At 45.3% G+C, this 23,514-nt stretch overlaps 1 protein-coding gene across 2 annotated transcripts in view; it reads left to right on the top strand.

Moving 5' to 3' along the window:
- Nucleotides 1–23,514, top strand: part of LOC124004638 (seizure protein 6 homolog) — a 140,223-nt gene that overhangs the window by 64,670 nt on the left and 52,039 nt on the right. For both annotated transcript variants that reach the window (XM_046313296.1, XM_046313295.1), the window contains exons 2-4: nt 3,512–4,276; nt 6,161–6,294; nt 22,346–22,538. In XM_046313296.1, coding sequence (XP_046169252.1) covers nt 3,512–4,276; nt 6,161–6,294; nt 22,346–22,538 — 1,092 coding nt within the window. The remainder of the gene's footprint in view (nt 1–3,511; nt 4,277–6,160; nt 6,295–22,345; nt 22,539–23,514) is intronic.

Genomic DNA, 23,514 nt, shown 5'->3' with positions numbered 1-23,514 from the left:
ACTCTGTCTACACACACATGCTCAGAAACCAAAATAAACAATATTTCATTAAGAACTACTTCCTTTTATAAGAATTGATTAATTAAAAAAATAGGCACTTGTTCTGAAAAATATGATTTTGCTTGTCTATGTTTTTGCTTGTCTATGGGTTTTGTTCCCAATAATCTGCATTTACCTGGGAATATCTCTGCTATAAAACAGGGTTTTGTTCCCAATAATCCGCATTTACCTGGGAATATCTCTGCTATAAAACAGGGTTTTGTTCCCAATAATCCGCATTTACCCGGGAATATCTCTGCTATAAAACAGGGTTTTGTTCCTAATAATCTGCATTTACCCCTGAATATCTCTGCTATAAAAAAGGGTTTTGTTCCCAATAATGCGCATTTACCTGGGAATATCTCTGCTATAAAACAGGGTTTTGTTCCCAATAATCTGCATTTACCCGGGAATATCTCTGCTATAAAACAGGGTTTTGTTCCCAATAATGCGCATTTACCCGGGAATATCTCTGCTATAAAACAGGGTTTTCTTCCCAATAATCTGCATTTACCCGGGAATATATTTGCTATAAAACAGGGTTTTGTTCCCAATAATTAGCATTTACCCGGGAATATCTCTGATATAAAACAGGGTTTTGTTCCCAATAATGCGCATTTACCTGGGAATATCTCTGCTATAAAACAGGGTTTTGTTCCCAATAATCTGCATTTACCCAGGAATATCTCTGCTATAAAACAGGGTTTTGTTCCAAATAATCCGCATTTACCCGGGAATATCTCAGCTATAAAAAAGGGTTTTGTTCCCAATAATGCGCATTTACCCGGGAATATGTCTGCTATAAAACAGGGTTTTGTTCCCAATAATCCGCATTTACCCGGGAATATCTCTGCTATAAAACAGGGTTTTGTTCCCAATAATGCACATTTACCCGGGAATATCTCTGCTATAAAACAGGGTTTTGTTCCCAATAATCCGCATTATCTGGGAATATCTCTGCTATAAAACAGGGTTTTGTTCCCAATAATCCGCATTTACCTGGGAATATCTCTGCTATAAAACAGGGTTTTGTTCCCAATAATCTGCATTTACCTGGGAATATCTCTGCTATAAAACAGGGTTTTGTTCCCAATAATCCGCATTTACCCGGGAATATCTCTGCTATAAAAAAGGGTTTTGTTCCCAATAATCCGCATTTACCCGGGAATATCTCTGCTATAAAACAGGGTTTTGTTCCCAATAATCCGCATTACCTGGGAATATCTCTGCTATAAAACAGGGTTTTGTTCCCAATAATCTGCATTTACCTGGGAATATCTCTGCTATAAAACAGGGTTTTGTTCCCAATAATCTGCATTTACCTGGGAATATCTCTGCTATAAAACAGGGTTTTGTTCCCAATAATCTGCATTTACCTGGGAATATCTCTGCTATAAAACAGGGTTTTGTTCCCAATAATCCGCATTTACCCGGGAATATCTCTGCTATAAAAAAGGGTTTTGTTCCCAATAATCCGCATTTACCCGGGAATATCTCTGCTATAAAACAGGGTTTTGTTCCCAATAATCCGCATTATCTGGGAATATCTCTGCTATAAAACAGGGTTTTGTTCCCAATAATCCGCATTTACCTGGGAATATCTCTGCTATAAAACAGGGTTTTGTTCCCAATAATCTGCATTTACCTGGGAATATCTCTGCTATAAAACAGGGTTTTGTTCCCAATAATCCGCATTTACCCGGGAATATCTCTGCTATAAAAAAGGGTTTTGTTCCCAATAATGCGCATTTACCCGGGAATATCTCTGCTATAAAACAGGGTTTTGTTCCCAATAATGCGCATTTACCTGGGAATATCTCTGCTATAAAACAGGGTTTTGTTCCCAATAATGCGCATTTACCTGGGAATAGCTCTGCTATAAAACAGGGTTTTGTTCCCAATAATGCGCATTTACCCGGGAATATCTCTGCTATGAAACAGGATTTTGTTCCCAATAATGCACATTCACCCGGGAATATCTCTGCTATAAGACATGGTCTTCTTCACACACAGTGAAACTCACACACAGTGAATTCTCCTCTGCACACAGTAGAGTATTCTGTCACAAAGACAATATCTATATTGTAACCTGCACGTAAATTGCCCCACCCTTAATTGTATTGTTTGGGATGGCGTATCCGTCCACTGAGTTTGCTGAAAATAAACACAGTTGACAGTGAGAGAACGTTTCTTTTTTTGCTGAGCTTATATGTCTTATACCAGTCTACGCCTACACTCCAATCATAGCCCACTACTCTTCTTCCCCATTGATCAAATTGGCCCTTCTATGGTAATTCTCTAATCTGCAACTATATCTTCTAACTTCTACCCCAGGACCTTGTCCTGGAATAACATAGATCATGTATTTACATCTGACAATTGCAAACCATGGCATATCAATTAATATGAATTTAGTACTTTGCCAATAATTCCCATTTACCTCAGAATATCTCTGTTATAGAACAGGATTTTCTCCACACACAGTAGAGCCGTCCTTGTCACTAAGACAAGGTCTTCTTCACACACAGTGAAAACCCACACACAGTGAAACTCACACACAGTTGATTCTCCTCTACACACAGTAGAATATTCTGTCACGAAGACAATATCTATACTTTAATATGTACTTTAGTTGTCCCTAAAGAAAGTCAGTACCACCCTTCATTTTCTTGTTTGGGATGGATTATCTGTCCACTGACGCTCGCTGGCAGGTCCGAGGCGGGTCCCTTCTGCTCCACTCAGGTGGAGTGTGGGCTCCCTGAGCTACGTCTAATGCAGCCCCTGCACATTGCTAACCTTGGTGTCCCCAGGAACTATCAGCAAACGGAGTCAGTCATCCCATCCTCGTAGCCAAGAATTGTTGTGGAAATTCTAACCAGAAAGGAAGAAACTGTAGATTGTTCAAACAACAACTTTTTATTATAAGATTTGCAAATCTGCGGGCCTCCTGGGTGGCGCAGTGGTTAAGGGCGCTGTACTGCAGCGCCAGCTGTGCCACCAGAGACCCTGGGTTCGCGCCCAGGCTCTGTCGCAACCGGCCGTGACCGGGAGGTCCGTGGGAGAGTTGGGTCTCCGCTTATATAACCTTTGTGGCAGTTTAGCAGGTGTGTGAGATCACGATGGGAACATAGTGTACAAACAAATAAGAACGTCAGTTTTATTACCCCTTTCTGCTGATAGAATCACTGCAGCTCAAGCTAGCCTCTGATCTCTTCATCTCTCCACACAGCTGTGCCCTTGAAAGATACGAAAATAACAAGATGGAAAAAATGGTCACTCTGAGGCTCTTTGTCTCTGGTCACGTGACCAAGTTACTTAAAAACAAGAGAGGAAAAACACTGGCTTCTTCTTACATGAGAGAAACAGACAGTGGAACTGTACAGGCTCATACAGCGCATGTGCATAACAACGTTTGTCATTTCTACCACCATACTGTCCCAATACTGTATGTGTTCTGTCTGTGTTGTTCCAGGCTCCTATTCTGAGGATGGGACGTCTGTCACACAGAAGGGACAGTCTGAGGGTGGAGGGCCCAGCCCACACCCCAACACATGGGACACTGACGGAGGGATCCCCCTGGTGACAACCGCCCCTCCCCTGAATGTGCCCAACCATCACACTCTCTACAAGGGCTTCCTCCTTCAGGAGTCCCTCCAAGGACAGCGGCATTTCTTTGAGGACAGTGGGGGTGTGGATACCCACCCCACTATGCCACCCTCAGGTCCCCACTTTCCCAGAGACCCCTCCTCCACTCACACGGTGCCACACAAGGAAGAGCTGGCTTTCTCCGATGTTGCCTCCATCACTACCATTGTGGCAACAGCCACGTCACCGTTGGCAACACAGGGTAGCTCTGTTCCAGGGGGGCGTGTCTCTGTGACTCAGAGAGGGGCGTTGACCAATAGCAGGGGGAGGAGGACAGAGGAAGAAGCTGATGCCATGGATACCCTGACCACTCCTGTCACCTCTGCCCTCCCTCCCCACTCAAACACTCACAACCTGGGTGCTCCTATGGGTGACAGGCACTCTGAGGTCCCTTCCCCATCCAACATGACTCCCCCAGCCTTGACCACTCTAGTGGAGAAGGATAAAGGGAAGTCAGCAGAACACAACATGAGCCATGCCAGTGATGGTGTAGCGATGGACACTTCTGCAGTATCTGGTGATGTGGATGATGAGACCACTACGACTACTATAACCACAACCACCATCATCACCACCAGCCTGCCCAACCCAGGTAATGTAACACAGCCAGGCTATGTAGCTACACACTTCTAATGATCACCTACTCTTAACCAGAGACATACGGTGTATGAATTACTGTCAAATACAATATCCTGCACCACACCCAACACCAGTTTCCATGATTCTGTCTTCATTGTGAAGATACTGTATAATGAACAGCATGCTCAGATTGTCATTATACAGTTCTAGAGATAATCCTGGGCCTTGGTGGGTTGTAAAGTGGCTGAATTTCACCCTCTCCAACACAGCAGCTCTGTGTCTGTCTGTCTGAGACACCAGTGTGCTCACAATCTCAATCCTCTCGGTTTGCAGCTCACATATCTAAACAGCCAAGGGGCTTAAATTAATTACAACATCAGTATTCCTGCTCCTCTCATACTCAATCAAGAGCTCCTGAAATGGAGTGGAAACCAGATTGCAACCATGAGATATTGAGACACATTTGTGTTATGTTGGAAGTGAAGGAGAATTTTCAGCCTGGTCTCATAGACTAGATAGCCGTAACATAGTAAACGTAAATACAGGGCACTCAAATAATTATGATATGTTATGTTTGGTATGGTTACAGGCAAGGCAAGGCAAAAAACAAAAGGAGGGTGTTTGGTTGGAGGGGATGCATTGAAGGATAACATGAACATCTAGCAACCCAAAGGTTGCGTGTTCAAATCTCATCACTGACAACTTTAGTATTTTAGGAAATTAGCAACTTTGCAATTTTTTACTTACCACTTTTTAGCTATTTTGAAACTACTTAGCATGTTAGTCAACCCTTCCCCTAACCTTAACCTTTTAACCTAACCCTAACCCTTAAACTATAACTCTAACCCCAGCCTAGCTAACGTTAGCCACCTAGCTAACGTATGCATTAGCCATCTAGCTAATATTTGCCAAGTATTGCAAATTCACAACATTATTGTACGAATTGCAATTAGTAACATTTCATACATATTGTAATTTGCAACATGTCATACATATTGGATGATGGACATCCACAAATTAATACATACCATACGAAACGTAACATATCATAACCACTGGAGAGAGACAGATTTACGTTTACTATGTTATGTCTATTCCTAAGTCCAAGTTGGAATCTTAGAGTGGAACGCTCCAAACACAGGCTTTGCTTCATTTGTGCTTTACCCACGGGGACCCCTTCACAACTAATGAAGGGCAGGATGGGGAAATCTCCCAATATGTCTGAGACACACACACACACACACACACACACACACACACACACACACACACACACACACACACACACACACACACACACACACACACACACACACACACACACACACACACACACACACACACACACACACACACACACACACACACACACACACACACACACACACACACAGGTACACACATGAATATACCAGCACCTACACACACCTACATACGAAGCACGCACATACAAGCACACAGTAACTTCCTGTTGTCATCCCTGTCTCTGGAGGAAACTCAGAAAGACAGAAATCAAATAAAGCGGTCGAGCAGAAACACCTCAAGGCGACCAGAAAATTGTCTGTGGTTATTCCCTCCACCTGATCTGTCCCTCGAGCCACACAACTAAAGAGGATAGAGTGAGAGGGCCTCTGTTGATTCGGGCAAAAAATGTGAAAACCTTGAAACACTATTAACGTAGGGGAGCTGGTGTGAGTGAGTGAGAGAATGGGACCAGGGAGGGATCAGGGAGGGTTAGTCTTACTTACTTAGGCCAATCGCTCCTCGGAGCGTAGGCCATCAACGACTCCTCTCCATCAAACTCTGTCCTGGGCAGTCTTCTCCAGCTTGCTCCACCCCATGCCGGTTAGTGAAGGGGTGTCATTGGTCTTCAATATTTTTCCTTCTGTCCTTGCAGTTCCCTGTATCTTCAACCTGACAGCACCAGAGGGCTACATAGAGACGCCCCAGCCGTCCAGCTCCCATTACTACTCCTCTGTGGACTGCACCTACACCATCACGGTCTACATGGGCTATGGAGTAGAGATACAGGTCAGACCGCCTAGAAGCATGTTCATTTTGTACATCAACAACAGTGATTGTCTGGAACACACAAGACTGACACATCCTGTCGAGAAATTACATCAGATACTCAAATGCAACATCCAAGATGGCAATTTTGGCTCGCGGGCAAAACCACACTAGTGCTTCAAAATTATGATGATGTCCACTCAGTTCCAAGGTATTTACTGTTATTGTGCAGCGACTGACCTTTGGAAGCTGACACAGTGATTTAAACAGGAATCTACCTCCACCTGAAGCCTCTCATCCACATGATTATTTCTCCAGCTCAGCTTCTTTCTGAGATATACAATAGCCATTACCTCTCTGACCTTCCAGATGCTTGATCTAATAGATTTTGGATGAAATTAATATGTACCGCAAATCATTCACAATGATGCATACCAGCTGCTTCATGTCTTCTGTGAAAGAACAGAAAATGAGGAGGAGGAGGGTGGAGAGAGGTGAACGTTCTTCCTCTTCACTGTTCTTCCTATCATCGCCTGCCTGCGCTTGCTAACACCCGGGACAGCAGCACATGTATACCCTGAGTGTACATACAATTTGTGTAAAAAACATTCCTAATATTAAGTTACACCCAGTTTTGCCCCCAGAACAGCGTCAATTATTTGGGGCATGGACTCTACAAGGTGTCTAAAACATTCCACAGGGATACTGGCCCATGTTGACTCCAATGCTTCCCACAGTTGTGCCAAGTTGTCTGGATGTCCTTTGGGTGGTGGACCATTCTTGATAGACAAGGGAAATCTGTTGAGTGTGGAAAACCCAGGAGCGTTGCAGTTCTTGACACACTAAAATCGGGGGGCCTGGTGCCTACTACCATACCCCGTTCAAAGACACTTAAATCTTTTGTCCTAATGTTTTGTCCACTCAGTATACGTCTCTCTTCTCTTATCTCATCGTCTTGAATTATTCAATGTTATTTAGATGTAAGGAAGCTTCTTCTCTTAATTAATTACTTATGGATTATGTGTCCAGTCATTTTGCTTGTTTACGGGACTCTTTTAATGCCTTCCTGTTAAAATGTCTCCACAGCTCCTCTTAACTTCATTAAAGATACCTTACCATCAGGTTGATTGACTAAATAATGTGGCATTCAGACAATGCGTGGATCACCCCTCTACGCCCCACTATGATCCACTATGCCCCCCCTACGCCCCCTACGCCCCTCTACAACCCTCTACACCCCTTTACACCCCATTACACTCAGTCTACAACCCTCTACACCCCTTTACACCCCACTACACTCAGTCTACACCCCTCTACACTCCTCTACACCACACTACACTCAGTCTACACCCCTCTACACCCCTTTACACCCCACTATACTCAGTCTACACCCCTTTACACCCCACTACACTCAGTCTACACCCCTCTACACCCCACTACACTCAGTCTACACCCCCTTACACCCCACTACACTCAGTCTACACCCCTCTACACCCCTTTCACCCCTCTACACTCAGTCTACACCCCTCTACACCCCCTACACCCCTCTACACTCAGTCTACACCCCTCTACACCCCACTACACTCAGTCTACACACGTCTACACCCCTTTCACCCCTCTACACTCAGTCTACACCCCTCTACACCCCTCTACACTCAGTCTACACCCCTCTACACCCCTCTACACTCAGTCTACACCCCTCTACACCCCTCTACACCCCACTACACTCAGTCTACACCCCTCTACACCCCTATACACCCCTCTACACTCAGTCTACACCCCTCTACACCCCTTTACACCCCACTACACTCAGTCTACACCCCTCTACACCCCTCTACACCCCACTACACTCAGTCTACACCCCTCTACACCCCTCTACACCCCACTACACTCAATCTACACCCCTCTACACCCCTCTACACCCCTCTACACTCAGTCTACACCCCTCTACACCCCTTTACACCCCACTACACTCAGTCTACACCCCTCTACACCCCTTTCACCCCTCTACACTCAGTCTACACCCCTCTACACCCCTCTACACTCAGTCTACACCCCTCTACACCCCTCTACACTCAGTCTACACCCCTCTACACTCAGTCTACACCCCTCTACACTCAGTCTACACCCCTCTACACCCCTCTACACCCCACTACACTCAGTCTACACCCCTCTACACCCCTTTACACCCCACTACACTCAGTCTACACCCCTCTACACCCCTTTCACCCCTCTACACTCCAGGTGGTGTCATCCTGTTTCTAAAATACTGGGTTGATAATTCCTTTTATCTGGAAATCTTTTGGATTAATCTACTTCAAAGGACTTCTCTAGACCAGGGGGCTTTGTAGAATGTGGGTCTTAACAACTCCAGTTTATCATTCATTTTAGCGTAAGCTGGATTTAAATGGTTGCCTTGATGTAGGCAAGAAGATAAAGACTGATGTGGACTATTCCTTGGGCAGCATTTGTTTATTTGCCCTGCTTTGAGGTCTACGACCCACACCTGCCTAGTGCACTGCTCCATCAGACCATAGGGTCCCAACTATTTCCTGCTCCGGCCCTGCCTCAGGGCGGAGTGAGGGAGGGATGGAGAGAGACATTTGCTTGAAAAGTGTTTCTAGCTCTCAAACTCCCGAAGTCTGTATAGTATATAGTACCACCCTCACAACTCCACACAAAGGCAAGACCCATCAGGTTTACCATGTGCCGTTATATACAATGTGTTTAAGCTGCAGTCTGGGAGGAGGAGTGGAAGTTGGCTGAAAGTCAGAGACCCTCTGTTAACCACCCAACAGTGTTGTCATGTGAAAGTAGGAGGATTGATTCACTTTCCGCTGTAGTCCCACATGTCTGTGTCAGTTCATAGATCAGTGCACTGCAGGCCAAGCTAAGACATGTCCAGCCCAGTACTTCTGTCCACTCCAGAAGTGTGCAGGTGGTGGGAGAGGACCTTTCAGCAGCTCACTGAAGCCATAGTGGGTAGTACTGAAGAGTATCGACTGATGGGTCAATATTCCCAACTACTCTGGCTTAAGTGGACCTCGGCACAGTTCAATAAAGTACAGTTCTATCTGCAGTCTCTGTCTGGGTTGATGGCAGAGATTGATTGGGATGCATTGGTCACTGCTTGGATTATTTAATAAAGGGTGTCAATTCAATATTCTGTAAGAAGTGTCACCCTGATACTTTCTGGAGGACTGGGGAAGAGTGCTTCACTAAAGACTGACTCTCTGGGATGATATGGCATATTTAAATATACACTGCTCAAAAAAATAAAGGGAACACTAAAATAACACATCCTAGATCTGAATGAATTAAATATTCTTATTAAATATTTTTTTCTTTACATAGTTGAATGTGCTGACAACAAAATCACACAAAAATTATCAATGGAAATCAAATTTATCAACCCATGGAGGTCTGGATTTGGAGTCACACTCAAAATTAAAGTAGAAAACCACACTACAGGCTGATCCAACTTTGATGTAATGTCCTTAAAACAAGTCAAAATGAGGCTCAGTAGTGTGTGTGGCCTCCACGTGCCTGTATGACCTCCCTACAACGCCTGGGCATGCTCATGATGAGGTGGCGGATGGTCTCCTGAGGGATCTCCTCCCAGACCTGGACTAAAGCATCCGCCAACTCCTGGACAGTTTGTGGTGCAATGTGGTGTTGGTGGATGGAGCGAGACATGATGTCCCAGATGTGCTCAATTGGATTCAGGTCTGGTGAACGGGCGGGCCAGTCCATAGCATCAATGCCTTCCTCTTGCAGGAACTGCTGACACACTCCAGCCGCATGAGGTCTAGCATTGTCTTGCATTAGGAGGAGCCCAGGGCCAACCGCACCAGCATATGGTCTCACAAGGGGTCTGAGGATCTCCTCTCGGTACCTAATGGCAGTCAGGCTACATGGAGGGCTGTGCGGCTCACCAAAGAAATGCCACCCCACACCATGACTGACCCACCGCCACCACCGAACGTTCTCCATGGCGTCTCCAGACTGTCACGTCTGTCACATGTGCTCAGTGTGAACCTGCTTTTATCTGTGAAGAGCACAGGGCGCCAGTGGCGAATTTGCTGATCTTGGTGTTCTCTGGCAAATGCCAAACGTCCTGCACGGTGTTGGGCACAACCCCCACATGTGGACGTCGGGCCCTCATACCACCCTCATGGAGTCTGTTTCTGACCGTTTGAGCAGACACATGCACATTTGTGGCCTGCTGGAGGTCATTTTGCAGGGCTCTGGCAGTGCTCCTCCTGCTCCTCCTTGCACAAAGGCAGAGGTAGCGGTCCTGCTGCTGGGTTGTTGCCCTCCTACGGCCTCCTCCACATCTCCTGATGTACTGACCTGTCTCCTGGTAGCGCCTCCATGCTCTGGACACTACGCTGACAGACACAGCAAACCTTCTTGCCACAGCTCGCATTGATGTGCCATCCTGGATGAGCTGCACTATCTGAGCCACTTGTGTGGGTTGTAGACTCCGTCTCATGCTACCACTAGAGTGAAAGCACCGCCATCATTCAAAAGTGACCAAAATATCAGCCGGGAAGCATAGGAACTGAGAAATGGTCTGTGGTTGGGGGTGTCTTGCTAATTGCCTATAATTTCCACCTGTTGTCTATTCCATTTGCACAACAGCATGTGAAATTTATTGTCAATCAGTGTTGCTTCCGAAGTGGACAGTTTGATTTCACAGAAGTGTGATTGACTTGGAGTTAAATTGTGTTGTTTAAGTGTTCCCTTTATTTTTTTGAGCAGTGTATATATATAACTATTGACATCTTGACATACTTTACAACTAGGGCTACAACAAAATTGCTAGAAAATATATACATGTTCAAACACATTTGTTTCTCCATTTTCTCTCTGTGTGAGTCGAGGATTTGTTTCTCTCTTTTGCAAATAATGATCCACTCTGCACACACTTCGTAGTGAAATGACATACATGCGCCAAAGCCTGCAGAAGATGACATAAACCTGGGAGCAGAGGATAATTGATGAATCAACCACAGCCATGAGCCACGCACAACTGGAACATGGCTACATGTTGCATGTAGATCCTTATTACCATAAACATCATGTGTGTCCTGAACCTTTGACCCATTTTTTAGGTTATGGTGTGTCAGAGGGGAAGAGGAGGCATGCAGCGTTCAGTCGCCTGCAACGTGCTATTTGCACATTGGCTCCCTCCCTGACTGAACAGCAGTAGAGTTCAGGCTCTAGCCTACAGGGCCAGACGCACTGACTCTCAGTACACTAAAGCACACTAAAGCACACGGCTCAGACCTTTAACTGCTGGAGGGACAAGAATCAATAACCTGGCCCAATCCACTCTCATCTCCTGATAGATAGTCCACAACTCAATCATAACTAGGGAGCTGGAGGTAAGTAAAAACAAGGGCCTGTTAATGACCTGTCATCATCTGTGGGAGAGAGCTGTATCTTCAGCACTGAGAGCTCACCAGTAATATGTACTGTACAATAACCCAGTCTTAGGAGTAGCATGTGTGGTGTGTGTCAAACCAATATCTCTATCCCTGAAATTTCTGCTCCACAATGGCTCTGGTTTTTCAGCTCAGGCAGAAGAAGCTGTCAAACAGCTGCCTCCACACCTCCACATCCTATAAAACATAATTTCTACTTCTATCCAGCTTTTGGAGAAGCTGGTGTCACAGAGGCCTCTCCTCTTCTCTCCTCTTCCCCCTCCTCTCTCTGGACCAGGCCTCCCCTCCCCTCTTCTCTCCCCTCCTCTCTCTTGACCAGGCCTCTCCTCTCCTCCCCTCTCCCCTCCTCTCTCTGGACCAGGCCTCTCCTCTCCTCCCCTCGCCTCTGCCCTCCTCTCTCTGGACCAGGCCTCTCCTCTCCTCCCCTCGCCTCTCCCCTCCTCTCTCTGGACCAGGCCTCTCCTCTCCTCTTCTCCTCCCCTCTCCCCTCCTCTCTATCTATCTTCCCCTCACCTCTCCCCTCCTCTCTTTGGACCAGGCCTCTCCTCTTCTCTCCTCGCCTCTCCCCTCCTCTCTCTGGACCAGGCCTCTCCTCTCTCCTCTCCTCTCCCTCCTCTCCTCTCCTCTCCTCTCCTCTCTCCTCTCCTCTCCTCTCCTCTCCTCTCCTCTCCTCTCCTCTCCTCTCTCCTCTCCTCTCCTCCTCTCCTCTCCTCTCCCTCTCCTCTCCTCTCCTCCCTCCTCTCTCTGGACCAGGCCTCTCCTCTCCTCCCCTCCCCTCGCCTCTCCCCTTCTCTCTCTGGACTAGGTCCCTTTTATTTTTCCTTTGTCACAGTGTATGTTATACTCCTGTTGTGGGCTGACTGATGCCTGTTAGGAACCATGGAGGGGCCACAGAGGAGCTGGGAGAATCGCAATTAGCAGATTCCACATGGGCTCTGTGAATACAACACTGGAGGAAAGAGAAACAAGGAGATGCACTTAGTGGCAGTGAGAGAGCCCAGCTCTCAGTGATCTCACTGTGCTTGTTTGTCTTGTCAGCACTACTGAGCACCGGTACTTTGCACCACCTGGGTGACGGTGTGAATAACTCGCTGTGACTACGTTGACTGTTGTTCTCTCACTGCTCTTTCCTCACTGAGACAAGAGGGGATTTGTTTCAGCCCAACAGCAGCCCAGATACTTAAAAAGTCTCTCAGACACCTGGTTTGTGAATGTGGGCTTTCCAGCTAAGCCAACAAAGGTCCTTACAAGACTGTAATGTCCTCTGACTCAGAGTGAAGTGCTGGTTATTTTCAGCGTTATTTATTTCTATCCCTAACACTTAACTCAGCGGGACAAGTGGCAGTGATGGCAGCCATGTTAGTTCACATACTGAGTTTCCTCTCAGTGTGTGATGTGCACCCGCTGTCTCCAGGCAGACACTGACAGGATCAGGCAGTAGATGAGATGACTGACCGGTGACTGCTCCCACATGGTGACACTCACGACACCACAGCCACTCTCTGGAAGTGGCTATAGTCACAGTCACACCTGCTGCCACACAGGCCAATCTCCAGTGCCATGGCTGATAGTCAGAGAGTCATAGAGGGAGTGTGAGACGAAGGAAAGAAGAGAGGGAAGGAGGGAAAGTCCGTTACTCATCTCTCCTTCTGCACTCTCTGTTTGCCTCTTTTGTACTTTGCTATTGTTGGTAGAGGATTTGAAGTTTACCGAGGCAGGGCTTTGATATGTTGAAAGTGCTGTACAGCACTTTAGAATGATTTCTGGTGAGATTTTTTAAGATGCCTTTTTTTCCTGGTCAAGGAGTCGGTGTTGGTGGGTATCATCAGCCTGCTCACCTGTCTTAGATTCAGTCTGCTGTAAGTCTGTAGGCTGTAAGGCAGCTGCCCTCACTCTCCTGTCCCTACCTCTCCCACATCACCGTGTTGGAGACTTAACAGAGAGAGGACATAGAGATCAGAAAGGTCTTCTGAGATTTAGAGACAGAACAAGGAGGACATAGAGATCAGAAAGGTCTTCTGAGATTTAGAGACAGAAAGGAAAGAAATAAGAGAGAGAGAGAGAGAAAGATGAAGAATTGTGAAGCAGAGTTGGCTTCCAGAGTGTTTCAGTTGGATAACTAACAGGATCAATATAACACAATGTTAATAAATACTGCCGTAGGCTCCTTCCTCCCTATTAGGAGTTGTTCTAATGTTCCATCAGAATGTGGTCCTCTTAGTTCAGCTCATTTGGACAATGAGATCTGGATACAGCAGCTATTAACATCAGGAAAACAGGCCAACAATGAGAATAAGTGGACAGCTAATGCTTTTCTGATGCTCTACTCTCCACCTTCTAAATAATAGTGTAGAGGAGATGTACTTCATACAGAAAAAGCAACTTTCAATTAAAAGTGTCTGTGTAGAAGAGAGGTGGATTACTGGACATCTATTACATGAAACAACATTTGCCACTGAAATGCTGTCACACGGAATATAAATGATTCCATATTTATTAGGTACACATGCTCTTTCCATGAGATAAACTGACCAGGTGAATCCGGGTGGAAGATATGATCCCTTATTGATGGCACCTGTTTTATCCATTTCAATCAGTGTAGATGAAGGGGAGGAGACTGGTTAAATAAGGATTTTTAAGACTTAAGACAATTGGGACATGGATTGTGTATGTGTGTCATTCAGAGGGTGAATCCCCAAGACAACATATTTAAGTGTCTTTGAACAGGGTATGGTAGTAGGTACCAGGCGCACCGGTTTTAGTGTGTCAAGCACTGCAACGCTGCTGGGTTTTCCATAAGCAACAGTTTTCCCTTGTCTATCAAGAATGGTCCACCACCCAAAGGACATCCAGACAACTTGGCACAACTGTGGGAAGCTTTGGAATCAACATGGGCCAGCATCCCTGTGGAACGCTTTCGACACCTTGTAGTCCATGCACCGGTGAATTGAGGCTGTTCTGATGACAAAAGGGGGTGCAACTTAATATTAGAAAGGTGTTCTTAATGTTTGGTATACTCCGTTTATTATGATAGGCCTCTCACAGCATGGCTACAAATGATTTCCATTCACTCCATATAACCTAACTCTTATTTTCACGTTGTTGCTGGCTTTTCCTTGCCCTACGACTTTTTGTCCCTTGTCTACAATTTCCCTGCTTAATTCAGGCGTGCTGCATAAAACCAATTTTCCGACAGGCGTGTAGGAATTGTGGTGATAATGAGATCGAAACGGCTGAGGTGAATGTTAAAATGAGATAAGTGCAGACGCGGAAAGCGTGCGAACGTTCCATCTCTTAGGAGGATGAGTGAAGCTTAGTCTGTGTTTTTTTTTACCCTCGTTGCTCTTATACCCACTGTGGGATGGGAAAGCTAGCTGATAGGATACTTTCAGTAGGAGTTGTCTGAGCCTGGACCTGAGTCTTTCGAGGCAACTGAATTTCCCCCCCCGAAATGTTCCATACGCAAAAAAAACTGCTTATCTCTCAGATTTTGTGCAAACATGTCATTTCTGTGAGCATTTCTCATTTGCCAAGATAATCTATCCACTTGACAGGTGTGGCATATCAAGAAGCGATTAAACAGCATGATCATTACACAGATGCACCTTGTGCTGGGGAAATTAAAGGTCACTCTAAAATGTTCAGTTTTGTCACACAACACAATGCCGCAGATGTCTCAAGTTTTGAGGGAGTATGCAAATTGGCATGCTGACTGCAGGAATGTCAACCAGAGCTGTTGCCAGAGAATTACATGTTAATTTCTCTACCATAAGCCGCCTACACTGTTGTTTCGAGAATTTGGTAGTACGTCCAACCGGCCTCACAACCACAGACCGCATGTAACCACGCCAGCCCAGGACCCCCACATCCGGCTTCTTCACCTGTGGGATCATCTGAAACTGAGGAGTATTTCTGTCTGTAATAAAGCGTTTTTGTGGGGGGAAACTCATTGTGATTGGCTGGGCCTCGCCCCTCAGTGGCCCTGCCCAGTCATGTGAAAAACATAGATTACTAATGAATTTATTTCAGTTGACAGATTTTTTATATGAACTGTAATTTAGTGAAATAGTTGAAATTGATGCGTATTTTTTTGTTGTTCAGTATAGTTTGGTCCCTGCTGTCCAGTTTGCTTCCACATACTGTAATCTCTTCTCTCTGTAGACAACTACTCAGCTCTTCACCTTCAGCCGACCTTGGCTCAGCAGGAACAACCTCCACAGATCTGCATTCAACCAGCCCCTCGAACCAGGATTACACAGGCGATCAAATAGAAACAGGCTTTCAGGAAGAAAGACTCAGCTCAGGGTGACACTGTGTTCAATTTCCTCCGGAAGAGCTTAACTAATCACTTCTTCTCTCTTACCATTCAGTGGCCTCAGGTCTCATGTAATAGCAACTGTTGTCTGTGGCAGCCTTGCCAGACCATTTCAAGGACAGGCATATGAATGCACACAGGAAATCCCACAAAGTCTCCATATTTCAGTGTGTGTGCCAGGATTTGTACCTTGTGATTTACACAAATCTTAGTTTTTTTGTGTATGGTATTATGTGTGTAGCAGTGTGTGTTGTGTCCAGTGTTGGACCAGGTGTCACTCTGTCAAATGGCCCAGACAGAAATACCTCAATATTAACCAGCAGAACCATGACTCTCCATGGCCCTGACTGTCTCTTTATCTCCCCAACCCTCCCATCTCCTCCTCCCTCTCTTCTATTTTCTCTCCCCTTTTCTCTCTCGTCTCCCTTCTCTTCTCTCTCCTCTCCTCCTCATGGCCCAGTTCTCCTGTCTGGAACAGATGTTAGTGCTGGTGCTCTATCCCTTCCCTACCCCCTACTTAATCATAGTCTATAATTAGCTAGCAGCCCACATACTCTAGTACCCTCACAGACACTCACACAACGTGGGACCATTTGAAGGAGGGAACGGAGAAACGTAATTGGAGGAGCTTTCTCCTTTATTCTCTTTCTTTTATTGTTCCCTCCTCCCTCGGTTCCTTCTTGCCTCTGTAGAGATAGAAGGGCAATCTCTGGAGAGGGGGGAGTGGTTTGCTGCAGGGAGAGATACAGGAAGCAGAAAGCATACATCTCCTCCCCCACATGCTCTACAAAATCTGGTGTTTATTTTATTGGAACGTGTCACTTGAATTATTTAGAGTTATTTCATGTGTTGCTTTTAAATATATAGTGAGCAACACAGAATGTTGTGATTGGGACATGTTTACTTTGGGGGAGGAGCCTAATTAAATATTGTAGTAATTCGACTTTAATGGATTATGATGCTTTTAACCTTAACGTGTTGTTGACCTCCTGTTTGCATCACAACAAAACAAACCATGTCCGTGTTGTCAGACAGACGTGTGTTGATCCAGGATTAGATCAGTGTGAGGTAGACAGTCAGGACTAATGCCAACACAAACTGGATTATCCCAACAGTATTCTGGAAGTATTTCATTGACATGGGGACTTCTGGATAATGTGATTAGGTTGTGATGACCTTTGTTTAATGGGACTTTTATCCAATGCTGTAGCCATGAGTTAATTAAAACTACATCAACTTGTTGTTGTGCATTATTCAGTGCATTCGGAAAGTATTCAGACCCCTTGACTTTTTCCAAATTTTGTTACGTTACAACCTTATTCGAAAATTGATTAAATGGTTTCCCCCCTCATCAATCTACACACAATACCACATAATTACAAAACTAAAACAGGTTTTAGACATTTTTGCAAATGTATAAAAAAAACAACAACTGAAATACCACATTTACATTATTATCCAGACTCTTTACTCAGTACTTTGTTGAAGCACCTTCGGCAGCGACTACAGCCTTGAGTCTTCTTGGGTATGATCCCCTCAAGCTCTGTCAGGTTAGATGGGGATTGTCACTGCACAGCATTTTCAGGTCTCTCCAGAGATGTTTGATCGGGTTCAAGTCCGGGGCTCTGGCTGGGCCACTCAAGGACATTAAGAGACTTGTCCCCAAGCCACTCCTGCGTTGTCTTGAACATGTGCTTAGGGTCGTTGTTAGGTTTAGGTTTCCTCCAGACGTAAAGCTTGGCATTCAGGCCAAAGAGTTCAAACTTGGTTTCATTAGATGAGAGAATCTTGTTTCTCATGGTCCGAGTCCTTTAGGTGTTTTTTTGCAAATTCCAAGCAGGCTATCAGGTGCCTGTATGGCCACTCTACCACAAAGGCCTGATTGGTGGAGTCCACAAAGGAACTCTGTAGCTCTGTCAGAGTGACCATCGGTTTCTTGGTCACCTCCCTGACCAAGGCCCTTCTCTCCCGATTGCTCAGTTTGGCCGGGCGGCCAATCCTGTCTCGGAGCTCTATGGACAATTCCTTTGACCTCATGGCTTGGTTTCTGCTCAGACATGCACTGTCACTGTGGGACCTTATATAGACAGGTGACTGCCTTTCCAAATCATGTCCAATCAATTAAATTTACCACAGGTGGACTTCAAGTTGTAGAAACATCAAGGATGATCATTGGAAACAGGATGCACCTGAGCTCAATTTCAAGTCTCATAGCAAAGGGTCTGAGTACTTATGTAAATAAGGTATTTTAAATAAGCAAACATAAAAAAGCAACTGTTTTTGCTTTGTCATTATGGGGTATTGTGTGTGGAAAATGTTGACAATTGTTGCTATAGCAGCACTGTCCTCATAAGAGCACAATCACAGAGACATTATATAGTACGTGCTTAATAAACACGTCAGACGACCACTCATCGTTTCGTGCTAGCTTAGAGGCCCCACACAGTGCACCTTGCACCCACACAGTGCACCTTGCACCCACACAGTGCACCTCTCACCCACACAGTGCACCTCTCACCCACACAGTGCACCTCGCACCAACACAGTGCACCTTGCACCCACACAGTGCACCTTGCACCCACACAGTGCACCTCTCACCCACACAGTGCACCTTGCACCCACACAGTGCACCTCACACCCACACAGTGCACCTCTCACCCACACAGTGCACCTCTCACCCACACAGTGCACCTCTCACCCACACAGTGCACCTCTCACCCACACAGTGCACCTCTCACCCACACAGTGCACCTCACACCCACACAGTGCACCTCGCACCCACACAGTGCACCTCGCACCCACACAGTGCACCTCTCACCCACACAGTGCACCTCTCACCCACACAGTGCACCTCACCCACACAGTGCACCTCAGTGCACCCCACACAGTGCACCTCTCACCCACACAGTGCACCTCACACCCACACAGTGCACCTCTCACCCACACAGTGCACCTCTCACCCACACAGTGCACCTCTCACCCACACAGTGCACCTCTCACCCACACAGTGCACCTCTCACCCACACAGTGCACCTCTCACCCACACAGTGCACCTCTCACCCACACAGTGCACCTCTCACCCACACAGTGCACCTCTCACCCACACAGTGCACCTCTCACCCACACAGTGCACCTCTCACCCACACAGTGCACCTCTCACCCACACAGTGCACCTCTCACCCACACAGTGCACCTCTCACCCACACAGTGAACCTCTCACCCACAAAGTGCACCTCTCACCCACACACGTGCACCTCTCACCCACAAAGTGCACCTCTCACCCACACAGTGCAGCTCTCACCCACAAAGTGCACCTCTCACCCACACAGTGCACCTCTCACCCACAAAGTGCACCTCTCACCCTTTCTCTTTTTATCTGGTCTCTCATTCACGTTAGGGCAGTTTGGTGATTTTTGTTCTGCTATTTTTTGTTTTGCTCCTTCTATCTGACACCTTTTGGAACAGAGTTTTCACAGGTCAAGGTCTGGAACCATCTTTTGTGACCCAAGGTTCGCCAATCATACTCTGGAATTCCAGCTGATGGATTCTGACATATATTGGACTCTGTGTTAATTGTCTGTAATTTAACATATACAGTCTTTCCTTTTTCCATGTTAGATTAACAGCCCGGAAAACTGTTTCTTCCCTACCTGGGGAAAGGTACTGTAGATGATAAGATTTTGTATGGAGGGACATGGAGGCATATCTCTTAGGTGTTTTCATATGAGAGTAAACTCAGTGAAGTGACATGGAGGCATATCTCTTAGGTGTTTTAATATGAGAGTAAACTCAGTGAAGTGACATGGAGGCATATCTCTTAGGTGTTTTAATATGAGAGTAAACTCAGTGAAGTGACATGGAGGCATATCTCTTATGTGTTTTTATATGAGAGTAAACTCAGTGAAGTGACATGGAGGCATATCTCTTAGGTGTTTTAATATGAGAGTAAACTCAGTGAAGTGACATGGAGGCATATCTCTTAGGTGTTTTAATATGAGAGTAAACTCAGTGAAGTGACATGGAGACATATCTCTGGGTTTTATATGAGAGTAAATATCTCTTAGGTGTTTTTATATGAGTAAACTCAGTGAAGTGACATGGAGGCATATCTCTTAGGTGTTTTTATATGAGTAAACTCAGTGAAGTGACATGGAGGCATATCTCTGGGTTTTAATATGAGAGTAAACTCAGTGAAGTGACATGGAGGCATATCTCTGGGTTTTAATATGAGAGTAAACTCAGTGAAGTGACATGGAGGCATATCTCTGGGTTTTAATATGAGAGTAAACTCAGTGAAGTGACATGGAGGCATATCTCTTAGGTGTTTTTATATGAGAGTAAACTCAGTGAAGTGACATGGAGGCATATCTCTTAGGTGTTTTTATATGAGAGTAAACTCAGTGAAGTGACATGGAGGCATATCTCTTAGGTGTTTTTATATGAGAGTAAACTCAGTGAAGTGACATTGAGACATATCTCTGTGTTTTATATGAGAGTAAACTCAGTGAAGTGACATTGAGACATATCTCTGGGTTTTATATGAGAGTAAACTCAGTGAAGTGACATGGAGGCATATCTCTTAGGTGTTTTTATATGAGAGTAAACTCAGTGAAGTGACATGGAGGCATATCTCTTAGGTGTTTTTATATGAGAGTAAACTCAGTGAAGTGACATGGAGGCATATCTCTTAGGTGTTTTTATATGAGAGTAAACTCAGTGAAGTGACATGGAGGCATATCTCTTAGGTGTTTTTATATGAGAGTAAACTCAGTGAAGTGACATGGAGGCATATCTCTTAGGTGTTTTTATATGAGAGTAAACTCAGTGAAGTGACATGGAGGCATATCTCTTAGGTGTTTTTATATGAGAGTAAACTCAGTGAAGTGTGACAGGTGAGGTAAACTCATATCTCTAGGTGTTTTTATATTTTGAAGTGACATGGAGGAGAGTAAACTCAGTGAAGTGACATGGAGGCATATCTCTTAGGTGTTTTTATATGAGAGTAAACTCAGTGAAGTGACATGGAGGCATATCTCTTAGGTGTTTTTATATGAGAGTAAACTCAGTGAAGTGACATGGAGGCATATCTCTTAGGTGTTTTTATATGAGAGTAAACTCAGTGAAGTGACATGGAGGCATATCTCTTAGGTGTTTTTTATATGAGACAGTAAACTCAGTGAGTAAACTCAGTGAAGTGACATGGAGGCATATCTCTTAGGTGTGAGTAAACTCAGTGAAGTGACATGGAGGCATATCTCTTGGGTGTTTTTAGGCATATCTCTGGGTGAGAGTAAACTCAGTGAAGTGACATGGAGGCATATCTCTTAGGTGTTTTTATATGAGAGTAAACTCAGTGAAGTGACATGGAGGCATATCTCTTAGGTGTTTTTATATGAGAGTAAACTCAGTGAAGTGACATGGAGGCATATCTCTTAGGTGTTTTTATATGAGAGTAAACTCAGTGAAGTGACATGGAGGCATATCTCTTAGGTGTTTTTATATGAGAGTAAACTCAGTGAAGTGACATTGAGACATATCTCTGGGTTTTATATGAGAGTAAACTCAGTGAAGTGACATGGAGGCATATCTCTGGGTGTTTTATATGAGAGTAAACTCAGTGAAGTGACATGGAGGCATATCTCTTAGGTGTTTTTATATGAGAGTAAACTCAGTGAAGTGACATGGAGGCATATCTCTCAGTAGGACATGGAGGTTTTAATATGAGAGTAAACTCAGTGAAGTGACATGGAGGCATATCTCTTAGGTGTTTTTATATGAGAGTAAACTCAGTGAAGTGACATGGAGGCATATCTCTTAGGTGTTTGTATATGAGAGTAAACTCAGTGAAGTGACATGGAGGCATATCTCTTAGGTGTTTTAATATGAGAGTAAACTCAGTGAAGTGACATGGAGGCATATCTCTTAGGTGTTTTTATATGATCTCTTAGGTGAGTAAACTCAGTGAAGTGACATGGAGGCATATCTCTTAGGTGTTTTTATATGAGAGTAAACTCAGTGAAGTGACATGGAGGCATATCTCTTAGGTGTTTTTATATGAGAGTAAACTCAGTGAAGTGACATGGAGGCATATCTCTTAGGTGTTTTTATATGAGAGTAAACTCAGTGAAGTGACATGGAAGCATATCTCTTAGGTGCCATCGTATGATGGTAAAACCTCAGTGAAGGATGCAGACGGCTTCATCTGACCACATTTCTCTGTCACCCTGTTTACAAGTCTATGTACTTGTATGTATTGATGTGTGTCCTTTATTGAACTGGTCTCCTCTGTGTGTGTTTGTCCATGCAGGTGATGAATGTGAGCCTGTGGGAAGGGGAGCGGGTGACGTTTGAGGATGTGGGGGGAGGGGAGCCCTCTGTTCTGGCCAACGAGTCTATCCTGTTGAAGGGCCTGGTGGTACGCAGCTGGAGCAACCAGATCACCATCCACTTCCACAGCCAGAGACAGACCCAGCCTGGGTCCTTCCTGCTCAGATACCAAGGTAAGACCCGAGGGCAACCAAACGCTAAGCACTAGCACAACCACCAACCAAGCACCACACCACAGCACAGCACTAGGCCATCAACCTAATCAAATACTACACAACCACCAACCAAGCACCACACCACAGCACAGCACTAGGCCATCAACCTAATCAAATACTACACAACCACCAACCAAGCACCACACCACAGCACAGCACTAGGCCATCAACCTAATCAAATACTACACAACCACCAACCAAGCACCACACCACAGCACAGCACTAGGCCATCAACCTAATCAAATACTACACAACCACCAACCAAGCACCACACCACAGCACAGCACTAGGCCATCAACCTAATCAAATACTACACAACCACCAACCAAGCACCACACCACAGCACAGCACTAGGCCATCAACCTAATCAAATACTACACAACCACCAACCAAGCACCACACCACAGCACAGCACTAGGCCATCAACCTAATCAAATACTACACAACCACCAACCAAGCACCACACCACAGCACAGCACTAGGCCATCAACCTAATCAAATACTACACAACCACCAACCAAGCACCACACCACAGCACAGCACTAGGCCATCAACCTAATCAAATACTACACAACCACCAACAACCACCAACCTAAGCACCACACCACAGCACAGCACTAGGCCATCAACCTAATCAAATACTACACAACCACCAACCAAGCACCACACCACAGCACAGCACTAGGCCATCAACCTAATCAAATACTACACAACCACCAACCAAGCACCACACCACAGCACAGCACTAGGCCATCAACCTAATCAAATACTACACAACCACCAACCAAGCACCACACCACAGCACAGCACTAGGCCATCAACCTAATCAAATACTACACAACCACCAACCAAGCACCACACCACAGCACAGCACTAGGCCATCAACCTAATCAAATACTACACAACCACCAACCAAGCACCACACCACAGCACA

This window comes from Oncorhynchus gorbuscha, linkage group LG19, assembly GCF_021184085.1.
Source record: "Oncorhynchus gorbuscha isolate QuinsamMale2020 ecotype Even-year linkage group LG19, OgorEven_v1.0, whole genome shotgun sequence".
Lineage (NCBI taxonomy): Eukaryota > Metazoa > Chordata > Actinopteri > Salmoniformes > Salmonidae > Oncorhynchus > Oncorhynchus gorbuscha.
The sequence above is the reverse complement of the archived record's forward strand: the minus strand, read 5'-3'. Positions and strand labels throughout refer to the sequence as shown.